Source organism: Elaeis guineensis, chromosome 1, assembly GCF_000442705.2.
Source record: "Elaeis guineensis isolate ETL-2024a chromosome 1, EG11, whole genome shotgun sequence".
NCBI lineage: Eukaryota > Viridiplantae > Streptophyta > Magnoliopsida > Arecales > Arecaceae > Elaeis > Elaeis guineensis.
The window spans coordinates 7,027,135-7,048,511 of record NC_025993.2 but is presented as its reverse complement, the minus strand read 5'-3'; the positions used below and the strand labels follow the sequence as shown (position 1 = coordinate 7,048,511).

Genomic DNA, 21,377 nt, shown 5'->3' with positions numbered 1-21,377 from the left:
CATATGCCATAAGGGAGAGCGCACAAGGGAGCACGTCCCCTATTATTTTGTGTGACAAAACACCATGTCTAAGAGCCCTTCATGCATCCCATATTCCCTTCTTAAGATCTGGTTTAAGGTTTGAAAATTTCCATTTTGGTTTTGAATCAAAAAAAGACTCCTAATGTGGTTGGGCTTAAACTTTTAATCCTAGCCCTTGTATGACTAATTAAATGCCTATAAAAGGAGGGGACTAGGGATGTGTAAACCAGCAACTGAGAGATCAGATCTCACACTAAATAGGGGGCTTGGGCATGAGACTTGAGGTGCTAAGAGTGGTAGGCATTGGGTTTAAGAAAAGAGAAGGGAAGGGTTCCGCTTCTTATCTTCCTCTTATTCCTCCTTTCTTCTTCCTTCTTGAGATTGTCTTGGAGATTGAAGGAGACCCTATTCAACTATTAAAAAAGTATTTTTTTGCAAGAAAGCTAGCACTTTGAGGAGAACAAAAAGCCTCCGATCAGATCAGGCCTTGTGTGGATACCTATAGAGGTCAGACACGTACGTGGCTACAACAAAACTTGAAGGCATCTACAGATCAGATTTCGAGAAGGAGTTATGTGATCTAGGTATGTGATTTAATTGTAAATTAATTTTTATTCTCTAAAATTAAATATTTAATATCTTGTTTATCATCATATGAACTAGATCCATATGTATTTGATTTAGATCTATGCATGCGTAGGATTAAATCTGATTTAATCTTGTCTTCCACTGCTTGTATTCAAAATTATTTTGAAATCTATATGCAAAATATCTAAAATCCAACACATACATACATACACATATATATACAAGTTCGACATGAATAACTTTATAACAGAAGTGGCTCATCGAGTTTCTAAAATATATAATTCGAAGATATAGTAAACTATGAAAGAATGAGAAGAGCTATGATCAACAATCACATAGGTATCTTCTTAAGTTGATTGGAATTGTGCCTATTGTTATGTTATTGCTTGTCGTAAAGTCTTATAGAGTCAAGGCAAATATTCGTGCATTCCTTTTTTGTCCCTATTCAACTAAGCCAACAACTTTGAAGTCATTTGTTTTCTTACTAAGACATTTCCGTGCCCAATGTCCTCACTTGCCACGTTGATAACATATTACAAGTTTCTTAAGACAAGGTCCATCATGATTTTTACCGCAATACCCGCAGGTCTCTGCTCCTTCTTAGAGTTGTTCTCTAAATTTTCATGTTGGTCACTCTGAGTTCCTATTGGTCTAGACCTCTTCCTATCCTTCCTTTCTTGTTCTGATCTTTTAATATCTAATTCAACTTTTAAAACTCATTCTAGTATATTCTTGTAGTTGTTAACAAGGTGAGAGGATAATGAGACCGAATTTTATATCCTAGACCGTGCTCAAATATATTTGCTTTGCTTCTTTTAAACTCTATCAGATTGGGACAAAAATGACCTAACTCATTAAATTTGTTTGCATATTCTAGTACTGTCATAACATCTTTTTATCTCAAAACTAAGAACTTGTTCTCCTTTACTAATCTAACTGATTCAAAAAAATATTAATCATAAAATATTTTCTTAAACTCCTCCTATGTTAACTGGTTATCAGTATTCCCATATCCAACTTTTTTATGGTCCATCAAAACTTAGTATTTTCTTTTAGCATGGGAGTGGCTAGCCTAACCTTTACATCCTTGAGATACTATAATGCATCGAATATCTTTTTCATTTTTTGAATCCAGATCTTCACGACCAAAGGATCAGGTCCACCCTTAAATAGTGATGGATTAAGCTTTTTAAATTTCTCATAATATGACTCTACAGATAATATAGGTCGAGGAGCAACTCATGTCTGTTGTTGTTACTAAATAAACTAAGCCATCATTTGGCATACTCCACCAATGTCTGCTTGAGTGGTTAGCGCATTAGGAGCTTACTCAACCGGTTGGTTGACATTTTCCCTCACAATTCTTCTCACTCTTCTTCTCCAAGTGGCAATGTTTGTCAAGACTTCATCCTTCCTATTGCTCATCGTCACCTATTAACAATACTAGCATTAATTAGCTTCCTTAAAAGAGCAACAAAAACTCTAAGAAAACTAATCTACTTTTATTCCATCAAATATGATCTAGCTAAAAGAGATCTATTTACCCATTGCTAGATTTTTAAGTTCTACCTATGATCAAATCTATTGCTCTAATATTATAAAATGTCACATCCTAAATCTGAAACATAATACGGCTATGCCACCGAGGGGTACCACCTACGATAATATGATGTCAATCAATTATGATTAGCTAAAATCTATCATAAATAAAATATAATAAAAGATTCAATTTTATCATTCATCAAATATATTTAAATCAAGACTGGTTCAGAGTATCTAAATCTAAAATTAATGCCAAATCCATATCTCAAAATTCATCGATCAATAGTTGACTATAAGTCTATAATTATCTGATAAATTAAGATTCAACTGTAAAATCTCTAAGCTCACTAGTATAGACCCTCAAGCCTGAATCATCTTTTATTCATAACCTTATTCATCTGGATGGAAAAAAAAAAGATATAAGCTACATTAGCTTAGTCACTAAAACTTATACTATCTTATTCGAATTAAGTATAAATTTATACATGCATCAATAAATTATTTAGAGAAGATGATTATCATTAGAATATATAATTTTTATAATTACAATATATCATAAATCAATGATACTCTTGTATATGCATAAATCATGCAATTTATATTAACATAATTTTCAATGTATAGCATAAGCAAATTCATAAATTATATTAACTTTATAGATAAAGTTATAAACCATATGTCATTTGATTATATCATAATTCTTAATAATTTTTTTAGACTAAATGCTAAGGTCACTTTATATCCATCACAGGGCCATAATTGAATCATGCCAAGTACTGTATCCCACTAACGGGACTGTGCATAGTTTTCTGAGAACCCATAGTCATACTTTTTAAATCATATTTTTTTAAAATACATATTCTTACATCGTCAATAAATAAGTTGAAAGTTATTTAATGACATTACAGAGTTCATAGTTTATAAAATGAAACAATCATGAAATCAGTATTTACATAACAATTGTATAGATTTGCATAGATATAAGGTTCATAGTTTATAAACAAATTGTTAATATTAGAATACCCATAAATCATATTTTTTATGACAATACATGATTTACATAAGATCCAATGCTTGATCCTTAATTTAAAAAAATATAGAATCATCAATGTCAAATATTCTTTTTATATTTCATAAAGTCTTAAGTACTAAAAACATCCAGTAATTCGAAAATAAATAAGGAGTGTCGAGTTTACATACCTCTTCCAACCTAGCCCTTCAAACTTCGATAGATGAATTTATCGAACCTATTTAATATATAAAAAATATAATTAATTTTTATTTAATAAATTCAATCATAAAAAAAAAGATTGTAGATTGGATGGTCAATCTAATAGGTTATCCAGGCACCAAGGTAATTTAGAGCCTCCTAGCTGAGGAATAGATTTAAGTGACTCAATCAAAGAATCATGAAGCATAGATTAGATCAAGACCAAAATCAATCAATATGATTCATCAATAATAGATTTCAAAGATACTCGATATGATCGAGATAATCGATTTGACAGACTGTATGGATATTAAAATAATTTTGGATCTCTTTAGAAACATCGTCTCAAGTTTATACTAGGGTCCATCGATCAGATATAGAGAGAAAGAGAGAGGGTAGAGAGAGAAAAATCCTAAAGGAAAAGAGAGAGAGACACAAGAGAGAGAATCCTACTCTCTTTTTCTTTTTCTCTCTTTTCTTTTCTTCTCTTCTTTTCTTTTCTTCTTTTTTTTTCTTGGCCGAATAAGGAAAGAAGGGTTGGTGGTTCTTGGCCAAAAGATAGGTGTTAAGCAGTAAGGTGTGGTCGACAATGGGTGGTGACAGTGCATAGCTAGCGACAGTGACTGGCCAATAAGACAATCATAGGAAATAGAATCAGAAAACAGGGGATTCATGGCTTGTTCGTCATTTTGGCCATTGATCGGTCACCGACGGTGATGGTCCGGCCGCGGAGGCTCATAAAGAGCCTAAACGATTCAACCACCAGTCCGGCATCAATGGATGGTAGTGTTGGCAGTTGGAAAAAAAAAGGAAAAGGAGGACAAAAATAGGAGATTCTTTTTTTGTGATGAATTTTTGACGAAGCCGATGGTCGGCAGTGGCTCCCAAAGCCATGGGAAGAAGGGAAAGAGAGAGAGAATGAAGGTAGGAGCTTTTACCTTAGCTCCGATGGTGTCTCGAGGCTAAATTTTCGATGGGCATGGGTCTAGGTAAATCAGCAAAACAATGAAGAAAGGAGGAAGAAGAGAGGAGGGCCGGTGCTTCATGAAGTGCTTTTGGAGGGGAGGGAGAGATTTATAGAAGATTTCCTAAGATTTTTAGTAGCCCTAGGAGATTATTTTCATATGGATTGGATGAAGAAGAAGAGTCTTCATTCCTCCTCTTTTTTTTTTTTTTTTTTTTTGGATTTTGGGTGATATATTGGCCAATTTCTAATGGATTGGTCCAATTAGACCTGACCATCATAGGATAAGTTCTTTGGAAGGATATATAATTTTTAGAAAATAGGATTAGTGTAAACATCATTCATTTGATGAATATCGATAATTAATATAACCATATTAGAGATTTAATTAGAAATCAACTTACCTTTGGAATCTTGATGTGTTTGCATACATTCTCGGTGGTGGCAATAGACGGCAATCTCTTTTCAATAGATATTATTCATCAAAATTACCTTAATGGATATTGGGAAATCTCTAAGAGCTATTAATTAGATCTTTAAAGTGGATGCCTCAATCTAAGCATTGTGATGCCTCATGTGTATTCTCTACAATGTGGCATGAGGGGTTTAATGTGACTCAACAAAATTAGCGCAATATATGAAAGATAAATAAATATAGATTTGTCAAGCCAGCATCACACATGTTTTCATACAGCCTCGGACTTAATAGGAATATGAACCGAATTTGATAATTCCAAGTTCACCATGCACGACTTTGAAGCACAAGTCTTGTTTGGTGGTAGGTCGTCATAATTTCAACTTTATCTTACGTATCATTCAGTCTTAGGTTCAGGATTTGAATGGGGCAAGGACAGTGCTGTTTCATGACATGTGCTTTTTGTCTGTTTCCTGGACATGAGCTACGAGGCGGGCCTTGTGAAACAAAAGAAGGCATCACGATCAGAAAGCAAAGAAAAAGATTTTACAGGGAAAGCACACATGGAAACGAAGCACTTGTTTGGATTTTCTTGTATGATTAGATTGAAAATCTTGAGGAATCCAAGTTGGACCCATCTAACATATTTCTTTAATTAAATCATGTGCATCGATTTTATCTACTGTTATAGAATATGAGGCCTAACCCAGCTAATATCAACCGGACCATTTCCGGTCCATTCTTGCATAGGGTGGAAATAAAGATTTGATAAGGTTATTTTTTTCTTCCTATGGAATTTGAGTTGATCCACTCTGAAAAAATTCCTTTGAATACTGAGAATATAGGCCTGATCTGCTCTATGTTTCTGTGAATCCTGTTGGATGGGACAGAATTATCCAAATAGGCCCCAAGAATGCTTGATGCTATCCATTGTAAGGGGGAGGCGCTCCATAGAATGATTCTTCTGGAGAGATAATATGTCCACAAAGTCATTGTCATCCTTCACACGATAACCATAGCCCTTGATTACCTCATCCAAAAAATAATATATATCATCTCATGACGCCCCTCTTGGCCCTAGCGCTAAACTTGAGGAACTCTTCCAGTCATGGGAAGAAATCTTCTACATGAAACACTCCAAGCAAAGACATATTTTCCTCTGGTAGTTTGCAAAACAAATTGGTTCTTCCATCTTCTCGAAAGAATTTCATCAGAACCACTCTACATGGCATGTCATTTGTGAAGGAATACAATATATCAAATGTTTTGTAACAGCTGAGACTTCATCCAAGAAAACTAAGCAAAAGGTACTATTTGGATTTCATAGCTTTGTATATCCATCCAAGATCCATCCAAGAATATACTCTATGCATGTGAGACTAAACACACCCATAGGACTCCCCACACACTTTTATGTGAAAGCTTATAGTAGTGTATATTTAGTTCCATATTGGATGTATGTTGGAAATATTTTGGTTACTTATATGAGGTCCAAAAAAAAAATTTCTAAATAATATGTTTTGAGTAGTTTTTTTAGATGATGTCCTGTAGTTGGTATAAAATGTATCAAAAAAATTATAGCTCACGGCTTATATAGACTAAGAGATATTATAGCACAAGCTCATATGAGACCATGGAATCATGCTCGGTGAGTGCATGTACTCTCCCTTAAGTCCTAGCTCTATGCAGTAGCTTTGCTTATGGTTCACGATTTGTTAGGTATACTTGAATATTTTGAAGGCATCTTCACCACTTGCAATTCCTTCTGCTGGGACATCATAGCCTCATTGTGAGAAAAGCATAAAGGAGCTCAAACTAGCTTGGTCATCGATAGGCCAGCCTTCTCCTTATTCTTTTGATAGAATGTTGGGGGGAGCTGTAAGTATTAGTTAATTGGGGTGAGACACACCTATGCAGCATTCCTTGTATGTTTCTAGTTCCATATTATTTGAATATTAGGAAGATCATAGATCTTATTAAAGATAAATAAATATAAATAATACCTTCCAACTAGTATTTTAGGTCACGTCATATAAAAGATGAATAATGAGACTTGAGATAAGCAAGTCCAATCATGTCTTTGATAAGGTAATTTATCTTATTTATTTAATGAAATTGTTTGATAAATTAAAATACTCTTTAATTAAGAAAGTTAGCCAACAAACTACCAATGTAGCCTTTAGTTGACAGGCACTCGTTTTATTTTTATTTTTTCTCCTATCTTTACCGCATTGAAGATTATATAACTTTGGACCAAATCACAAAATCTACTTCCATAAGCTTGCATTATGAGAAACATAGTAGTCATTATTAGTTATTGTTACAAGAACTAATATAATACTTGTTCTTAGTGGGTACTGGTCATCATTCACAGGTCCTTGTAATAGCCACATGGTTTTGCAACCAGCTGAAGCCTTTGTTTCATTGGGTTTGTGATGCCAGGAGCTTCAACCATATCTAAATCCTCCCTTGCCATGCCATGAGGCAACTCCCAGTCAAAACAGCGTATCAAATTTGCCAGTGCAAGCTCCACAGTAGAAACCGCAAAGTTCATACCAGGGCAAATTCGCCGACCAGACCCAAATGGAATGAATTGGAAGTCATTCCCCTTGAAATCAATTTGATTACCCGTGAACCTCTCAGGCCGGAATTCTTCTGGTGCCTCCCAGAGTTTTGGATCTCTACCAATGGCCCAACCGTTCACAATTACTCTTGTACATCTAGGAATTTCATACCCGTCTATGCGACAATCATCCATGGATTCTCTTGGAAGCAATAATGGAGCAGGAGGGTGCAATCGTAGAACTTCCTTTATTACAGCTTTTAAGAAGCTTAGCTCTCCCAAATCCTCCTCTTTGACCATGTCTTTTCCTGTATCTATACCTCGAACCTCATCTTGCAACTTCTCCATCACCAGTGAGTTTCGAACAAGCTCTGCCATGGTCCATTCCAAGACTATGTAAGATGTATCAGTTCCCGCACCAAACATATCCTGATGAGAAAGAAATTAACGAGTAAAAGAATGGATTGAAGCTTATACAAATAATTGATGTCATCCAGAATCAGACTATAAAAACAACAATCACTCGATTTGATAAATAACATATACTATCTAGTACATCTTGGTGTGATAGTGATTTGTGTACTGTCTTTTCAGAAAAATAGTCAGTTGAACGTTAGTTGGAAGAACAATTCTTATTACCATGTAAATGTACAGAGTGGCGATGGTACTCACTGCATCGTTCATGGAGATAGTCAATGGGACTGATTTTTTTTTTTCTTTTAAAAAAATGATGGGCACACTATATATCATAAGATTATGAACATTTTTTTCATTAGGAATCTCTAACCTCTAGTTCTTAGAATCTAGATGGATGTGTCAATCTTGTTCTTCTAATACCTCATGAATTAGTTAATTTTAAAATTATTTCAGTAAAATGGTGGAAATCTATCATTATATTTTATTAATAAACGAAAATCTAGCGGAGGGCAAAATCAACAGGAGAGAAAGCAGGAAAAAAAGGGGGAAAGAAAAGTAGACAAAGGAGCAAACTAAGAGGAGAGACGGGATGCAATCAAATAATCCAAAAACAAAACTACTAAACAAGGTGCTGACCCAGTCGATAAAACAAATAATACCCACCGTGGTAAATGTTTTCAAGCAAAGGTCTCAACTTTTGTTCCTTTTTTTTTTGGTAGGAAACTTTTGCTCCTTTGAACCTGACGTAAGAGGACATCGTGCCGACAACAGAATTATAATAATTATAGATTTTCTGTCAATGCCTTCAAGTTCAAGACCTTGTGGTGGCTCTATGTACTCGAACTAATTCAAGCTCATGCATTGAAAACCTTCAAGGCTCGAATGCCTTTTCTCGAACGCAAAGAAGACCTTAAACACGAGGACAGCAATATAAACTTAAATTGATCTTATATGCTGTTCAAAGTCACGGACAGGTCCTAGAATACAAGAACTCGTCTTCCAGGCATTATTAGGCTTATGTAAAACAAAAGGATATATGCACACCTTTTTCTTGGGGGAAAAAGCCTTAAAGGATCTTTAGGTTTCATTAATTGGAGAAACATTTCTAACATTTAACTAATCCCATTTAGAGTTCAAGGACCACATGCTTGAGTTGTGGGCATCTCATAAACAAAATTTTTTGAATGGGTTATCCGGCCCTTTTGTTCATGATTTTTTGCAAGATTAGCTTATTGTTATCCCATTACTCTGTAGCAGGACCTCCAGCTAAAGCAAGTTTAGTCTCATTTGGTCAAGATCCCATCCAGTTTGCATTGGACAAATACTTGTACTTTCATGCATCTTAGACCAGTGTTGCGTTGGACCATCAAATATTTTGACAAGCATTCAATTCATTCCTTTTATCAAAGTCCACATCCTTCTTATTTTCTGAGATCAGAGAAACCTAAAATTATATAGATAAACTTATTATTTTTCTGCTTTTAGTTCCACTTAAAAACTTTGTTAGTGATACTTCAGGACTATCTTCCCTCTGAACTTTTAATCAGGTTTATGAAGAAGAAATAGAACCACGTCTTGACAAGTAATACATGAATAGATATGGAGAAGATGGAAGGTCCAAACTAGTCAAGAAAAATAATATTTGCAAGGCCACATACTGCTGACGGTTTCCTTTAGAAGCGTTTAAATGTGAGAACAAGTCACAAATTCACAAGCTAAATCAGATTGATGACACCTGCTATGCTCCACTTTTTAATGGTTGAAAACATTGTGTTTCGAATACATTGACTCTGAAAAACTTGTATTGTAAATTCTCCCTTTTTCCTTGATAAAAGTTTTGTTTGGGTGGTCGCTTTGGCCTCCAAATTTCATCAAAAAAAGTTCAGATTGATGATAAAGTGAAACTTCTGGTCACAGAACTTACCACTAAGAGCGCCTTGATATCTTCTTTTGTAAGGGCCAAGTCCACACCGGGATCCTTCTGAAGGGACAACAACACATCCACAAAGTCCTTCTCATGCTTCTCATCCTTCGCTTGATCTGCGTGCTCCTTGATCACCTCGTCAAGAACACCACTCCATCTCTCAGCATTTCTCTTGGCCCTCGCGCGCATCCCAAAGAACACGTCCATCCATTCCAACGAAGGGAAGCAGTCTCCCAAATGGAACCCTCCAAGCAGAGCGGAATTCTCCCTTATCAATTTGCGAAACAGTTTGTTCCTCCCACCTTCTCTAAAGAATTTACCTGAAACAACTCTGCAGAGCATGTCATTTGCGAAGGCATGCAAGATCTCACTTAAGTTCACAGGATCGGCTGTAATAGAAGCTCGAGAGATGTTATTGATCATAAAGGCTACTTCTTCTTCCCTCGAGAGCCGAAAAGATTGCACCTTTTTATTGCTAAGGAGGTGGACGATGCAAAGCTTCCTTGCATACCTCCAGTACTCACCGTATGGTGCCAAGCCGATGTCCATGGCATCGAAGAAAAGGATCTTAGCAACCTTCAAAGGAGGGCGGCTCGCAAAGATGTGATCATGAGTTCTCATGATCTCCCGGGCCATCTCGGCGGATGAAACGATGAGGGTGGGCACCTGGCCGAGATGGAGAAGCATGAGTGGTCCATACTTCTCTGCCAGAGCTTGGAGCGACCGATGAGGCAGAGGACCCAACTGGTGGAGGTTTCCTATGAAAGGAAGCTTTGGTGGTGATGGTGGTAGTCTGGCCTTCTTGGAAAAGGATTGTTTGAAGCTAAGAAGTAGCAGAAAGGGGAGGAAGAGCAAGAGAACCAGCTCAAAGGGAAGTTCCAAGGAGGGAGACATGGTTTGGTGATCTTCTTTGTATCCCCTCTTGGTCCCCCTTTCCCGGTCCTTTTATAGCAGAGTACTGCACAGGCCAGGGCTCCCGTTAATTTCCACAGCCAAGTTTTTCCAGAAAGCGCTTTACTTTACGGGAATTTGATTCTCGATCCTCCTTTTGATACCACTCTAACAAAAATTTCTGTTGACTAAAATTCAAACTCCCGATCTTTTTTTTAAACCTACAATGTATTGCACGATCAGAATCTGATACCATAAGATATAGCAAAAAATAAAATAAAATAAAATAAAAAATATAATATAAATAAATAGATCGGCCTCAAGCCTACCTTCATGGGACGTACAAGCTTCACTATGAGAGAATAAAATAAAACTAATACAAGGAGAACTCACCACTCAACCCTTGTACAAGAGTCTCTCACAAAAAAGTCCCAAAACCATCACAAAAGCTCTCTAAAATCTCTGTTGAAGCTTTTTTACACCTCCAAGATGTCACCAGCTCTCTAACGCAACAAACGATTCGTCAATCAGAGCTATATAGGCTCCAGAATCATAAAAACACTGTTTCAGTAGGAACAGAGTCCCAATCAAGCCGAAAATCATCCGTGGCCGTTCGATCATAACCGACTCGCACTAGAGCCGTCCGATTACACACATTAGCACCACTGATCACCTGATTAAACCTGAAATTATCCTCAGCCATCCGATCGTGACCGATTGCGATCTGAGCCGTCAGATCGTGCAAAAATCACCATGAACCACGCGTGGACCGCGACTTCGGTCCACGCCGGTCCCATGGACCGCCCTGCGGTCCATGGTGAACCGCGCAGGGGCGCTGGGTCGCTCGTGCGCACTAGGCCGACCCACGCCCGCGTCTCTGCCTGGCCTCCACCGATCCCCCACCACGTCGTACATCGTACCATCCTTCTTTCATGCGTATCTTCGCCGTTTGGACTCTGTTTGAGCTATTCTTGAGCTCGTTGGATTCTGTTCATCATTTTGGATCTTGCTGTGGGCTCAATATGGATGAAATCTCAAGGTATATTTCCTAATAATCTTCACTTTGACTCGATATTCGGCTTCCATCTATCTCTGAGAACCTGTGATCCATCTCACTCCCACGCCCTAGGGCATGCCTTCTGTCTCATGGATGAAAAAATGTGAGAGTCAAATCAGGCCGCTCGATCCCACCTCTATCATGGGCTGTGTCCACTCTGACCAAAAATCTGCTCGGGGAAGTCTCCTGTGGCAATAGAAATCTCACCCTGCAATATCGGTTCTTGTCCTCCCGAGTCTCCCTTCTAGTGCCCGATCCACCTCCATCTGGAGCTTTACCTCACTCTGAGCTCCTCTTATTTTCTGAAGCTCCACCTCGCACTGAGCTCCCTGCCAGGTAGTAATATCCTCTCGTCCTCTTCTTTTTCTCCAGAACAATCCTATCGCCGTGCAGCACCTTTAAGATTCCTTCACCAGCTATCATCCTGTAATCTCTCAAATCTAGTCTGCTCAGTGAGATAAGACTCTGCCTGAAATCGGATATATATCAGACCTTCCCAAATCTCCTCACTGCACTATCATGTGTCCTCCAGCTGACCGTCCCGATGCCTCTAATCGCATAGCTCGATTCATCCGGCAGATAAACAGTGCCCTCACTGCTCTCCAAGGAGTCAAACTACTCCTCTCTACAACATATATGATAGGTGCTTGCAGAATCTAAAATTTATTGTTGGAAAGAAGTAGATACCTCATCAGATATCTTTAGAGCATCACCCTCTGAGTCGCTACTGGCCGTCGCTGCAGTAGCCCTTGTTCGATCCTTGAGTTGAGAGCAATCTCTAGCTAGATGCCCCAACTTGTCACACCGGTAACATCTGGTCTTACATAAATTTTTCATCCTGGACTTGGACCGTCCTCACCGCAATCTCCTGTCGCCCTGTCTGTCGTCTCCTGCTCCTCCAGAAATCACCAAAGTTGAACTGCCACCACCTGAGTTTGAAGCGGGTTCTTTCTCTTGAGAATCTCGTTCTAGAGAATCACCACGGTGACCTCATCCATCTTGATGAAGCTCTTCCCCACTAGAAGAGCAGTCACCAAGGACTCATACAAAGGGGAGAGCGATGCTAGCAAGACTAGCGTCCTGATCTTCTCCTCAACTTTCTCACCAATGTTGAGGATGTGGTGAGAATCTTCTGAAAGTGGCTGAGATACTCCTGCATGCTCTATCCCTTAGTCATCCGCAGCTGGTAGAACTGCCTCCAGAGAAAGAGGGTGTTGGTGAGAGACTTCGTCATGTACAACTTCTCAAGTTTCAACTTCAGCATCATCGAAGAAGTCTCATTAAGCACATGGATCACCACCTCATCTGCTAAGTACAAGCGGATCATACTCACCTTCTGCATCTGGAGCCACCTCCAATCTTACATCTCCATGGTAGTCGACTTCTCATCGCACAAAAAAATATCGATCAACCCTTGCTGGATGAGCACGTCTTTCACCCTTATCTGCCACAAGGAGAAATTGCTCTTTCCATCAAACCTGTTGATCTCCACCTTGATTATGCTTGTCTTCTCCATCTTCTATCACGTTTACCACTGCTGCAACCTATGCTCTGGCACCACCTTGCTCTGAGACCAATTGTTGCGCTACCAAGATCCAGTACCACAAGGTGCAGCAGGAAGAAAGAAGAAACAAAACAAGAACACAATATAAATATGTGGATCGGCCTCAAGCCTACCTCCACGGGGCATGCAAGCTTCATTATGAGAGAATAAAATAAAATCAATACAAGAGAAACTCACCACTTAACCCCTGTACAAGAGTCTCTCATAAAAAAGTCTAAAAACCCTCATAAAAACTTTCTGAAGCCTTTGTTGAAGCCTATCTGCACCTTTAAGATGTCATCAGCTCTCCAACGCAATAAATAGCTCATCAATCGGAGCTATATAGGCTCTAGAATAATAAAAATACTATTTCAGTAGGAAACAGAGTCCCAATCAAGCCTAAAATCACCCGTGGCCATCCGATCATGATCGGCTCGCACCAGAGCCTTCCGATCACGCACATCAGGACCACTGATCACCTGATCAAGCTCGAAATCCTCCTCAACCATCCGATTGCAATCGACTACGATCTGAGCTGTCAGATCGTGCAAAAATCACCATAAACCATGCATGGACCGCGACTTCGGTCCATGCCGGTCCCATGGACCATCCAGCACTCTGCGGTCCACGGTGGAACGCGCAGGGGTGCTGGGTCGCCCGCGCATGCTAGGCCGGTCTACACGTGCACCCACGCTTGGCCCACCCGCATGCTAGGCCGCCCGCATGCGTCTCCGTCTGGCCCGACGACGCCACCGCCGGCCTCCATCGGCCCGCCGCTGGCTGCCGTCATCTCGTGCATTGTGCCATCCTTCTTTCGCATGTATCTTCGCCGTTTGGACTTCGTTTGGGCTGTTCTTGGGCTCGTTAGACTTCGTTCATCATCTTGGACCTCGCTGTGGGCTCAATGTGGACCGAATCTCAAAGTATATTTTCTAACACCATGATAGGATATTCTTTTAATGTTATTTTACTTTAAAAACTATCCAACATACTCTTTGGCTAGGTCTAATCGTCCTCTGCCGTCCGTTAAATGGATCTCCTTTTTAACTTTTTCAATTGTAATTTTCAGAGGCAGAGGCAGAGGGTGGTGGAGGTGGAGGGGAATGAGGTGCTGGAGTGTCAGTGAAGCACTTCTCGATGAAGATATTGTCGGAGGTCATGAACGATAATAATGGATCACCGAGGTTGGTGGTGGAGGAGGACAAAGAGCATGCAATCGTAGTGGCGGTGGCAACGGCCATAGTGCGTATCCAATCTTACTATCGAGGCTATCTCGTGTGCTTCCCCCCTTCCTCCATTTCTCAAAATATCATGGAATATAATTAATTAAAGATTTTTTTTTTATCAAAAAAAATCCATCTTTTAATGATTTAATCGATTTCGTGAGTGTAAAGATTTTTTTTTTTTTTTGAGAAAAAGTCTTCGAGAGCACAAGAACATAAGAAGCACTTCTGCAAGAACTTCTTCTAGATGGTACTATTGCGTGGTGGTGCTCCAAATGTCAACATGCAAGTGGATCCTTGGATTACAGCTGGTTGTGATGAATTCGTTTTTGTTTGGAGGCATGCAGCTTTTCATGCGAATCCAACGAACTTTGTATGGCATTAGGCCACGTTTGCATGACGGCATCCTCTATAGCTTTTCTAAGCTGTGCTTCTTTACCCCTTTACATTAATTTTCATAAGAAATAGATGCATAATTTTTACCAAAATTAAAAAGATGCATAATTCCCATCAAATGGATCCTCTTCAAGATTGCATCTCTATCTGATTTTTGATTAAATATTTTGAGGACTACGATAACATTGCCATCAATGGTGAGATAACACCACAGTTATATCATAGGATTAGGTATTTTATTTTGAACTTTTGTGGAGATTCTGAATTAGGAGTATTATATTTTAATCATATGAACTTATGGCGGCTTTTTTTAGGGTCAGTATAGCATGAGATTCCAGTATTCCTGTTATTTATGTTATTATTGGCACCTTTTCTTCTTTTACCGATGTGGATATTATGGCAGTTATGATATTACCATGACAGTCGTCGCTTTAAGCATGGTCCATGGTCTTTTGTCCACTAGCAGGTTTGGCTGACTTGCCAGACCAAGAGGGCAGTAGTCGTGGATGCAGGGCCTTTGATTGCTAGGTTGTGTTCAGATTGCAAAGGGTCAGATTACAAGAGAGATCATTGGAGCTTGGAACACATAGATGGTTGTTGGCTTGCTTATTATATTATTTTAAGTATTTATATTATTATTTATTATATGCCGTATTTATATATATTGTTGGTGCAGAATTCCATCGAAGTCGGAGAAACTGGAGCTAGGATGACCGCGGCCGCCGCCGGGACCTGCAAAGAAAGTCTAAACCGGAGTTGGGGTACTCCGGCAAGACCCTCCAACGCTCAAGTCAGTACTCTGCTTCAACAGAAATGGAGTGCTCGAACGAAAATTTTGGCAGAGTTTCGAGATAAAATTACCAACTTAGAGAAGAACGTATCTGGGGGTCCTTATTTATAGATGGAGGGCGTAACTGACTGACAGCGACGTCTGTAACCGTCTGGTCGTAGACCGCTCAGAGCCGCGTAGAATTTGTTACGGAGAGTAGTGGCGTCAGGGGTCGTTCAGGACCACGTGGAGCTTGTTGCGGAGAGTGGAGTGGTGTCCGTTGTCGGGACTTGCCAGAGAGTGGTGGAGCTGCATGGAATCCGTTGCAGAGAGTGGAACAGGATGGCGGCTCTTATCATACTTGTCAGAGAGTGGTGGAACCGCATGGAATCTGTTGCAGCGAGTGGGGTAAGGTAGTGGCTCTCGTCGTGGCTTGTCAGATAGTGGTGGAACCGCATGGAATCGGTTGCAGCGAGTGGGGTAGGGTAGTGGCTCTTGTCGTGGCTTGTTAGAGAGTGGTGGAACCGTCGGCTGAAGCTCGGCTGGGATGCCTGTCAGGCGGGAGTCACCTGCTGTAGAAGCTCGGATGGAGAGTTTTTGTTGACGAAGTCCGGAGAAGTCCGATTGCTAGGGAAGTCCATCTGGGATTTATCTGATGTGGAAGCTCACCCGAAGATCGTCTGTCGGGAAAGTCCAATTTTATGGGGAGCCTGGTAGGAGGTCGGCCAGCAATGGACTTCGGATAGCGTTGGGGAGGCTCGGCAGACATCAGAGGCGATCGACTATCGCGGGGACCCAGTTGCCGGAGCTCGTCCGTCATAGAAGCTCGTCTGGAATCCATCCGTTGGAGAAGTTCGGACGGACTTCGATTCTCGTGAGAGGTCGAGAGGGGGCCGTTTATTGTAGGAGCTCGAGTGAGGACCAGTTGTCGTGGAAGCTCGGAGTAGTGTCCCGCTGTAGAAGTTCATCCAGAGCCCACTCGCTATGGAGTAGCTCGGTTGGAGTCTACCTGTAATAGAAGTTCGGAAGAAATTTGCTTACAGTAGGTATCTGGGGTAGATAACCCGCTGTAGGAGTTCGGAGTAGACCGTTCGTAGCAGAAGTTCGGCTCTCGTGGGAGCTCGACTAGGATCCGGAAGGTGGTCGACCGCCGTAGAAACTTGGAAGGAGTCTAGTTACTATAGAAATCTCATTGTCGGGGAAGCTCGGATGCTGACGAAGCCCGGAAGAAGTTCGGAGTAGGGTCATCCGTGGTCGGAAGAAGTCCGGGAGAGACTCGGGGAATGGTTGGCTGCTGTAGGAGGTCAACTGTCAGTGAGGCCCAGAGGGCCTCTGGGGCGGCCCGGTGGGTGAACGCAGAAGTCCATTGTCGAAGAAGTCTGGACGGCCGAAGGAGTTCGGAGAGGCGCCACATACAAGGTCGGGAGCTGAGAGAGCCCCGAAGGATCGGTCTTTTACAAACTTCGGCTGGGGGAGGGGTATTTTATACCCAACACCAGTCCCCCTACTTCCGAGTTCGAATTTTGAATGAAGGAAGTATAGAGAAATTCTCACAGCCGAAGCTGCTCTTCTCGATTTCCGCACTCGATGGTTGCCAGGTATTTTGACGTTCGGCACGCTGGTACTGGAGCCTTTTCGAAAAAAGTTTCTTCCTTTTGGAATTTTCGTCGGGGCGTGGCTCCAGGTACGGCATAATAATGATTCTGTCAGCTGCCAACTATTTCCAACAGTCTGTCGAGGTGAGTGGGACACGCGGCGAGTACAGACTGGCCAGAGGAGATCTGCAATCATTATTGTGTCGGATCCCAGGGTCTATTTAAATACGTTCTCCTCCTTCAGGGGTTCCACCTTGCTTGAGAGAATCCCTCGGTTCTCCTCTTCTTTTTCGAGAGCTCCAGCTTCCTCTAGCATCCTTCCCGACCTTAGGCATCCTCCGGATCGACCTCCATCATCCTTGCCATCTCCCTGCACTCCTGGGGTCAATCTAGGTCAGTTCTGAAACTTCCTGACATTTTTTTGTCTTTTTTTCTTTGTATTCTGTTCGTTTAGCTTTCTCGGGGACCTATTTGCTATTTTTCCTGATTTTCTGGGATTTTGTGGCTTCCATTTGATCCAAAATATCCTCTGATATCTCCTCTTCTAGCAGTTCTAGGAGTTCGTCAGCCCCAGTTCCCCATAGTACTGGTACCGTAGACGAATCCGTAGCTAGGACCGAACCCTGTCTGGCCTTTGCGCCAGACACCATCCCCGGCTCCTTGACTCCGGATGAACTCTCACTGATAAGGATTCAGTATGGAGTTCCTCCGGAGTACGAGTTGGAGCTTCCCGGGCCATCTGATCGGGCTAGCGCCCCTCCTCCCGACTGCTTCTGCCTGTACCAGGAGGCCTTTCGTGCCGGACTTCGACTTCCGCTGCCGTCCTTTGTCGTTGCTCTCTTTCGTTTTCTGAATATTTCTCTAGTTTCCATCGTACCGAACTCCTTTAGGTTTTTTATAGGGTTTCTTTCTCTTTGTAGTTTAGCCGAAGTTCGGCCGACTCTTTCTTTGTTTAGGAACTTCTACACCTTCAAGCGTCATCTCTCGACAAAGGATTGGTGGTACTTCTCTCCCCAGTTCGGTAGAAAGAGATTGCTGAAAGGCGTCCCCTCTTCTGTCCATAACTGGAAGGAGAAGTTCTTCTATGTCCGATGCCCGACCTTGGAGCTAGGATTACCACCTTGGGGCTCCCTAAGGGATTCCGTCCGTCGGGCTTCTACCCTGGAAATGGACGACCTCGAGGCCTCCAAAAAGCTCGAGGCCTATCAAGCCCCCCTCCTCCCCGACCTTTTGAGGGAACAACTTTTGTTCAACGTCGGCCTGAGCCCCTTTAACCCTGTCGGTATCTCTCCCTCTCCTTTTTTTTCTTCTTCTTTTTTTTTTTGCTTCCCCTTCTTCTTGTTTTATTTCGGAGCCATGCTGATTTTCTTTTATCGCAGACATGGATGCAAGCGTGGCTCGGAGGTTAGCCCAGGGTCTCAAGACCCACAAGAGAAAAGATGCCTCAACTTCAGGATCGGTGAAGAAAGCCAGGACAGAAGAGACAAACTCGGCCGCACCTGCTCCGATGTCCATCACCGTCGAAGCCCCTTCCGACGTCGAACCCGAAGTCCCCCAGGCTCCTTCACAGAGCCCCCCGGTCGAGGATCCCATTTCGGAGGTTCGTCCCGAGGGGGCACCCGGGGCCGAAGGGAGGAGGAGAAAGAAGACCCTGGCCCGGAGGAGTCGCAGTCGCAGGGCTGCCGCCGAGGGGGCCGGTGGCTCCGAGGAAGACCTGAGGGAAAATCCCTTCAATAATAGGGACTTAATAAAGAGGCTGGTCGGAAGGTGCATTTTGCCCGAGATAGTTGAGAGGATCATCTTCGTCAATCCCGAGCTACGGGTCTGAGACTCTCTGGGATCTTTCCTCGAAGTAGGTTAACTCATCCTTTTCCTTCTTCCTGCTTCTTTAATTTATTCTCCAGCCCTTATGTCGACTCCCCGATCCTTCTTGCAGATTGGGCACCAGCTCGTCGCCAACGTTGAGGCGGTGAAGATTGCCAAGAAGGAGGCAGCTCAGGCAAAAGAGGGTCGCCTAGCCGGGGCCGCCCACCTTGAGGAGAAGATCGCCGAGGTCCTAAGCCTCCAAGAGGCACTGGAAAAGGAGGGACAAACCTCGTCCGATCTGAGGACCACCTTGGAGGAGGAGAGAGGGAAGGCTGAGGTCGAGATCTCCGCATTAAGGGCACAGGTCTCTGAGTTGAAGGAGCAGGTTTTCGAGTTGAAAGTGTGGATTCCGTCTCTGATCTTAGAGGCAAGGGCTCAAGCAGTAGAGGAGTTCAAAGCCTCCCCCGAGATGGAGGATTTGATGGTCCAGTTCGGCCAGGACGCCTTCATCAAGGGATTCGAGCTCTACCAAGAGAAGGTGGCTGGGAGGTTTTTCAAGTTGGATCTCGGCTTCCTGGATGAGGCGTCTGATGATGAAGCCGGACCATTCGAAGTCGCTGCCGGTCCCCTTCCAACCGAAATCTTGTCGACTACCGTGGCCGCCGCTGACGATCTTTCGAGGACACCGACCCCCTCTATTTCTGCCCCAGAGGTCCAGAACCTCTAGTTTTGTATTTTTTTCTTTGTGGTGATTTTTCCTTCATTCTCTTGTACTTGAAATTTGTTAGATCAATGAAGCCAGATTCGCCTTTACGGAGGGTCCCTCCCCTCTTTTTTTTGTATTCTTTTCCTTCTTTTTGTCTTCTTGCATTAATTTGAGTCGTGGCGCTCTTGTCCTCCAACGACAGTGTCCTGCCGAAGCTCTTCCCCTGCCGGATGGTATTCCTTTGAAGTCGATGATACGAGACCTCCAAAGGAAAGTTCGTCAGCTGACAAGAAAATCCAAGAAGCTGGAAGATGAACTTCACCGGCTGAAGGAGAGCCATTCAGAGGCCACCGCAGAGGCTACTCGCTTTCGGGACCTCCACAAGAAAAGTTTCATGAAATACACCAAAAGGAAAGCCGACTTCATTACAGAGCTTGAGAAACTCCAAAAACGTGCCAGCGATCGATCTTGGACTCAGGCTTCCAAGATCAGCTCCCTTAAAGTCAAGCTGGCGGCCGCATGGGAGAAGATCGGCCGGCTGGAAGGGAGCTCGTCCCGGCTCACAGTCTAGACTGACCGCGATCAAGACTGGTCGAAGAGGTTCTCCGACCTTCAAAAATAGCTGTAGGACGCTGAGGCAACTTACGACGCCTATCGAATCGGCTGGAGCAGACAAGTAGAGGACTACCGAAGGAGGCTCCAGACGGTGACTGATGAAGTTGCCCACCTTCAGAAGCGGCTGTCCGAGAGAGTCCAGTCTGTCCCTGCACAAGGTTCTGACGAGCTTTGCTCCTTGAGGGGGACTATGGCAGAACTGTCTGTAGCCCTTGGGTGGGAGAAAGCCGAATTACGGCGGCTAAAAGTTCAGCTGGTCCATGAGCAGCAGGTAGTCAAGGATGCTGAGACGGAGTTCGAGGTCTTGAGGAAGAGGCTTCGAGAGTCAGAGGATGAGCACCGACGGTTCCACCGAATATTTCAGGATATGCTACTGAAAAAGATGGAACTAGAAGAGGAAGTCGAAAATTTAAGGTAATCCATAGCAAGGGCCGGAACCGAGAGCTCAAAGTCGGAAGAAACTGGGCTTCCTTAGAGCCTCTTTTTCTACTTTCTCTTTTTTTTTTTGTTTTTTGGCCTTTAAAGCTTTGTAACGTGTACTTTACCAACAAAATGAAAATGAAATTATCTATTACGTTGTCCATTCTGGTATTAAATGGTTGTTCACCAAACTCCATTTGTCTTCCATCTTGTTTGGCGTCGACGTAGTTTGTAATCCCTCGTCGGTTCTTGCTTTGAGTCGTCGTTCACCGAACTTCTTTTATCTTCCGTCTTGTTCATTGCCGACGTAATTTGAAGGTTTTTGATCATCGCTGTGTCGATTTGCCCTTAGGGACTAAAGATTTTCGATAAGGGTTTTCTCTCTCGTCGAGAAGAGGTCCCTTGTGCCTTTAATGTAGTTCATTTTTCACCTATCGTCGGTGTAGTTCGTTGCTTTCTCTTTTCATCTCTCCTTTTCTTTTGTGTTTAAGTGAGGGTCTTCCCTCTACTCTTGACGGGATTATGAGAGTGTAGAGGAGTCATTGAGGAAGCTTTCCTCTTTGTCGATCAACTGAGTCTTTGTTTACGTCGGGATGAGGTCCTCCCCTTGTTTTCGACAGTCGGTTTCAGCTCGTGTCAGGATGAGGTTCTCCTCCTGTTCCTAACAAGGCTGTGGGGGCACATAAGGGCCATTGTGAGGGCCTCTCACCCC

The 21,377-nt window shown here is 42.3% G+C and overlaps 1 protein-coding gene across 2 annotated transcripts; it reads right to left on the bottom strand.

Moving 5' to 3' along the window:
- Nucleotides 1-6,987: 6,987 nt before the first annotated feature.
- Nucleotides 6,988-10,631, bottom strand: LOC105037369 (cytochrome P450 71AP13). 2 transcript variants are annotated; one of them, XM_073245369.1, is made up of 3 exons: nt 10,169-10,631; nt 9,645-9,964; nt 6,988-7,732 (listed from the first exon to the last, which is right to left on the bottom strand). In XM_073245369.1, exons 1-3 carry the CDS (start codon nt 10,536-10,538, stop codon nt 7,109-7,111), a joined length of 1,314 nt encoding a protein of 437 aa, XP_073101470.1. In that variant the 5' UTR covers nt 10,539-10,631; the 3' UTR covers nt 6,988-7,108. The 2 variants fall into 2 exon arrangements, with proteins under 2 accessions (XP_073101470.1, XP_010911347.1); XM_010913045.4 differs by having other exon boundaries at nt 9,645-10,631.
- Nucleotides 10,632-21,377: the final 10,746 nt, after the last annotated feature.

What these genes read in the sequence shown, in the direction of transcription:
- LOC105037369 (XM_010913045.4), bottom strand. Translation starts at nt 10,538, where the DNA reads ATGTCTCCCTCCTTGGAACTTCCCTTTGAGCTGGTTCTCTTGCTCTTC. An exon ending in ATATCAAGGCGCTCTTAGTG is followed by an intron (nt 7,733 to 9,644) that starts GTAAGTTCTGTG and finishes CTTTCTCATCAG; the next exon opens with GATATGTTTGGTGCGGGAAC.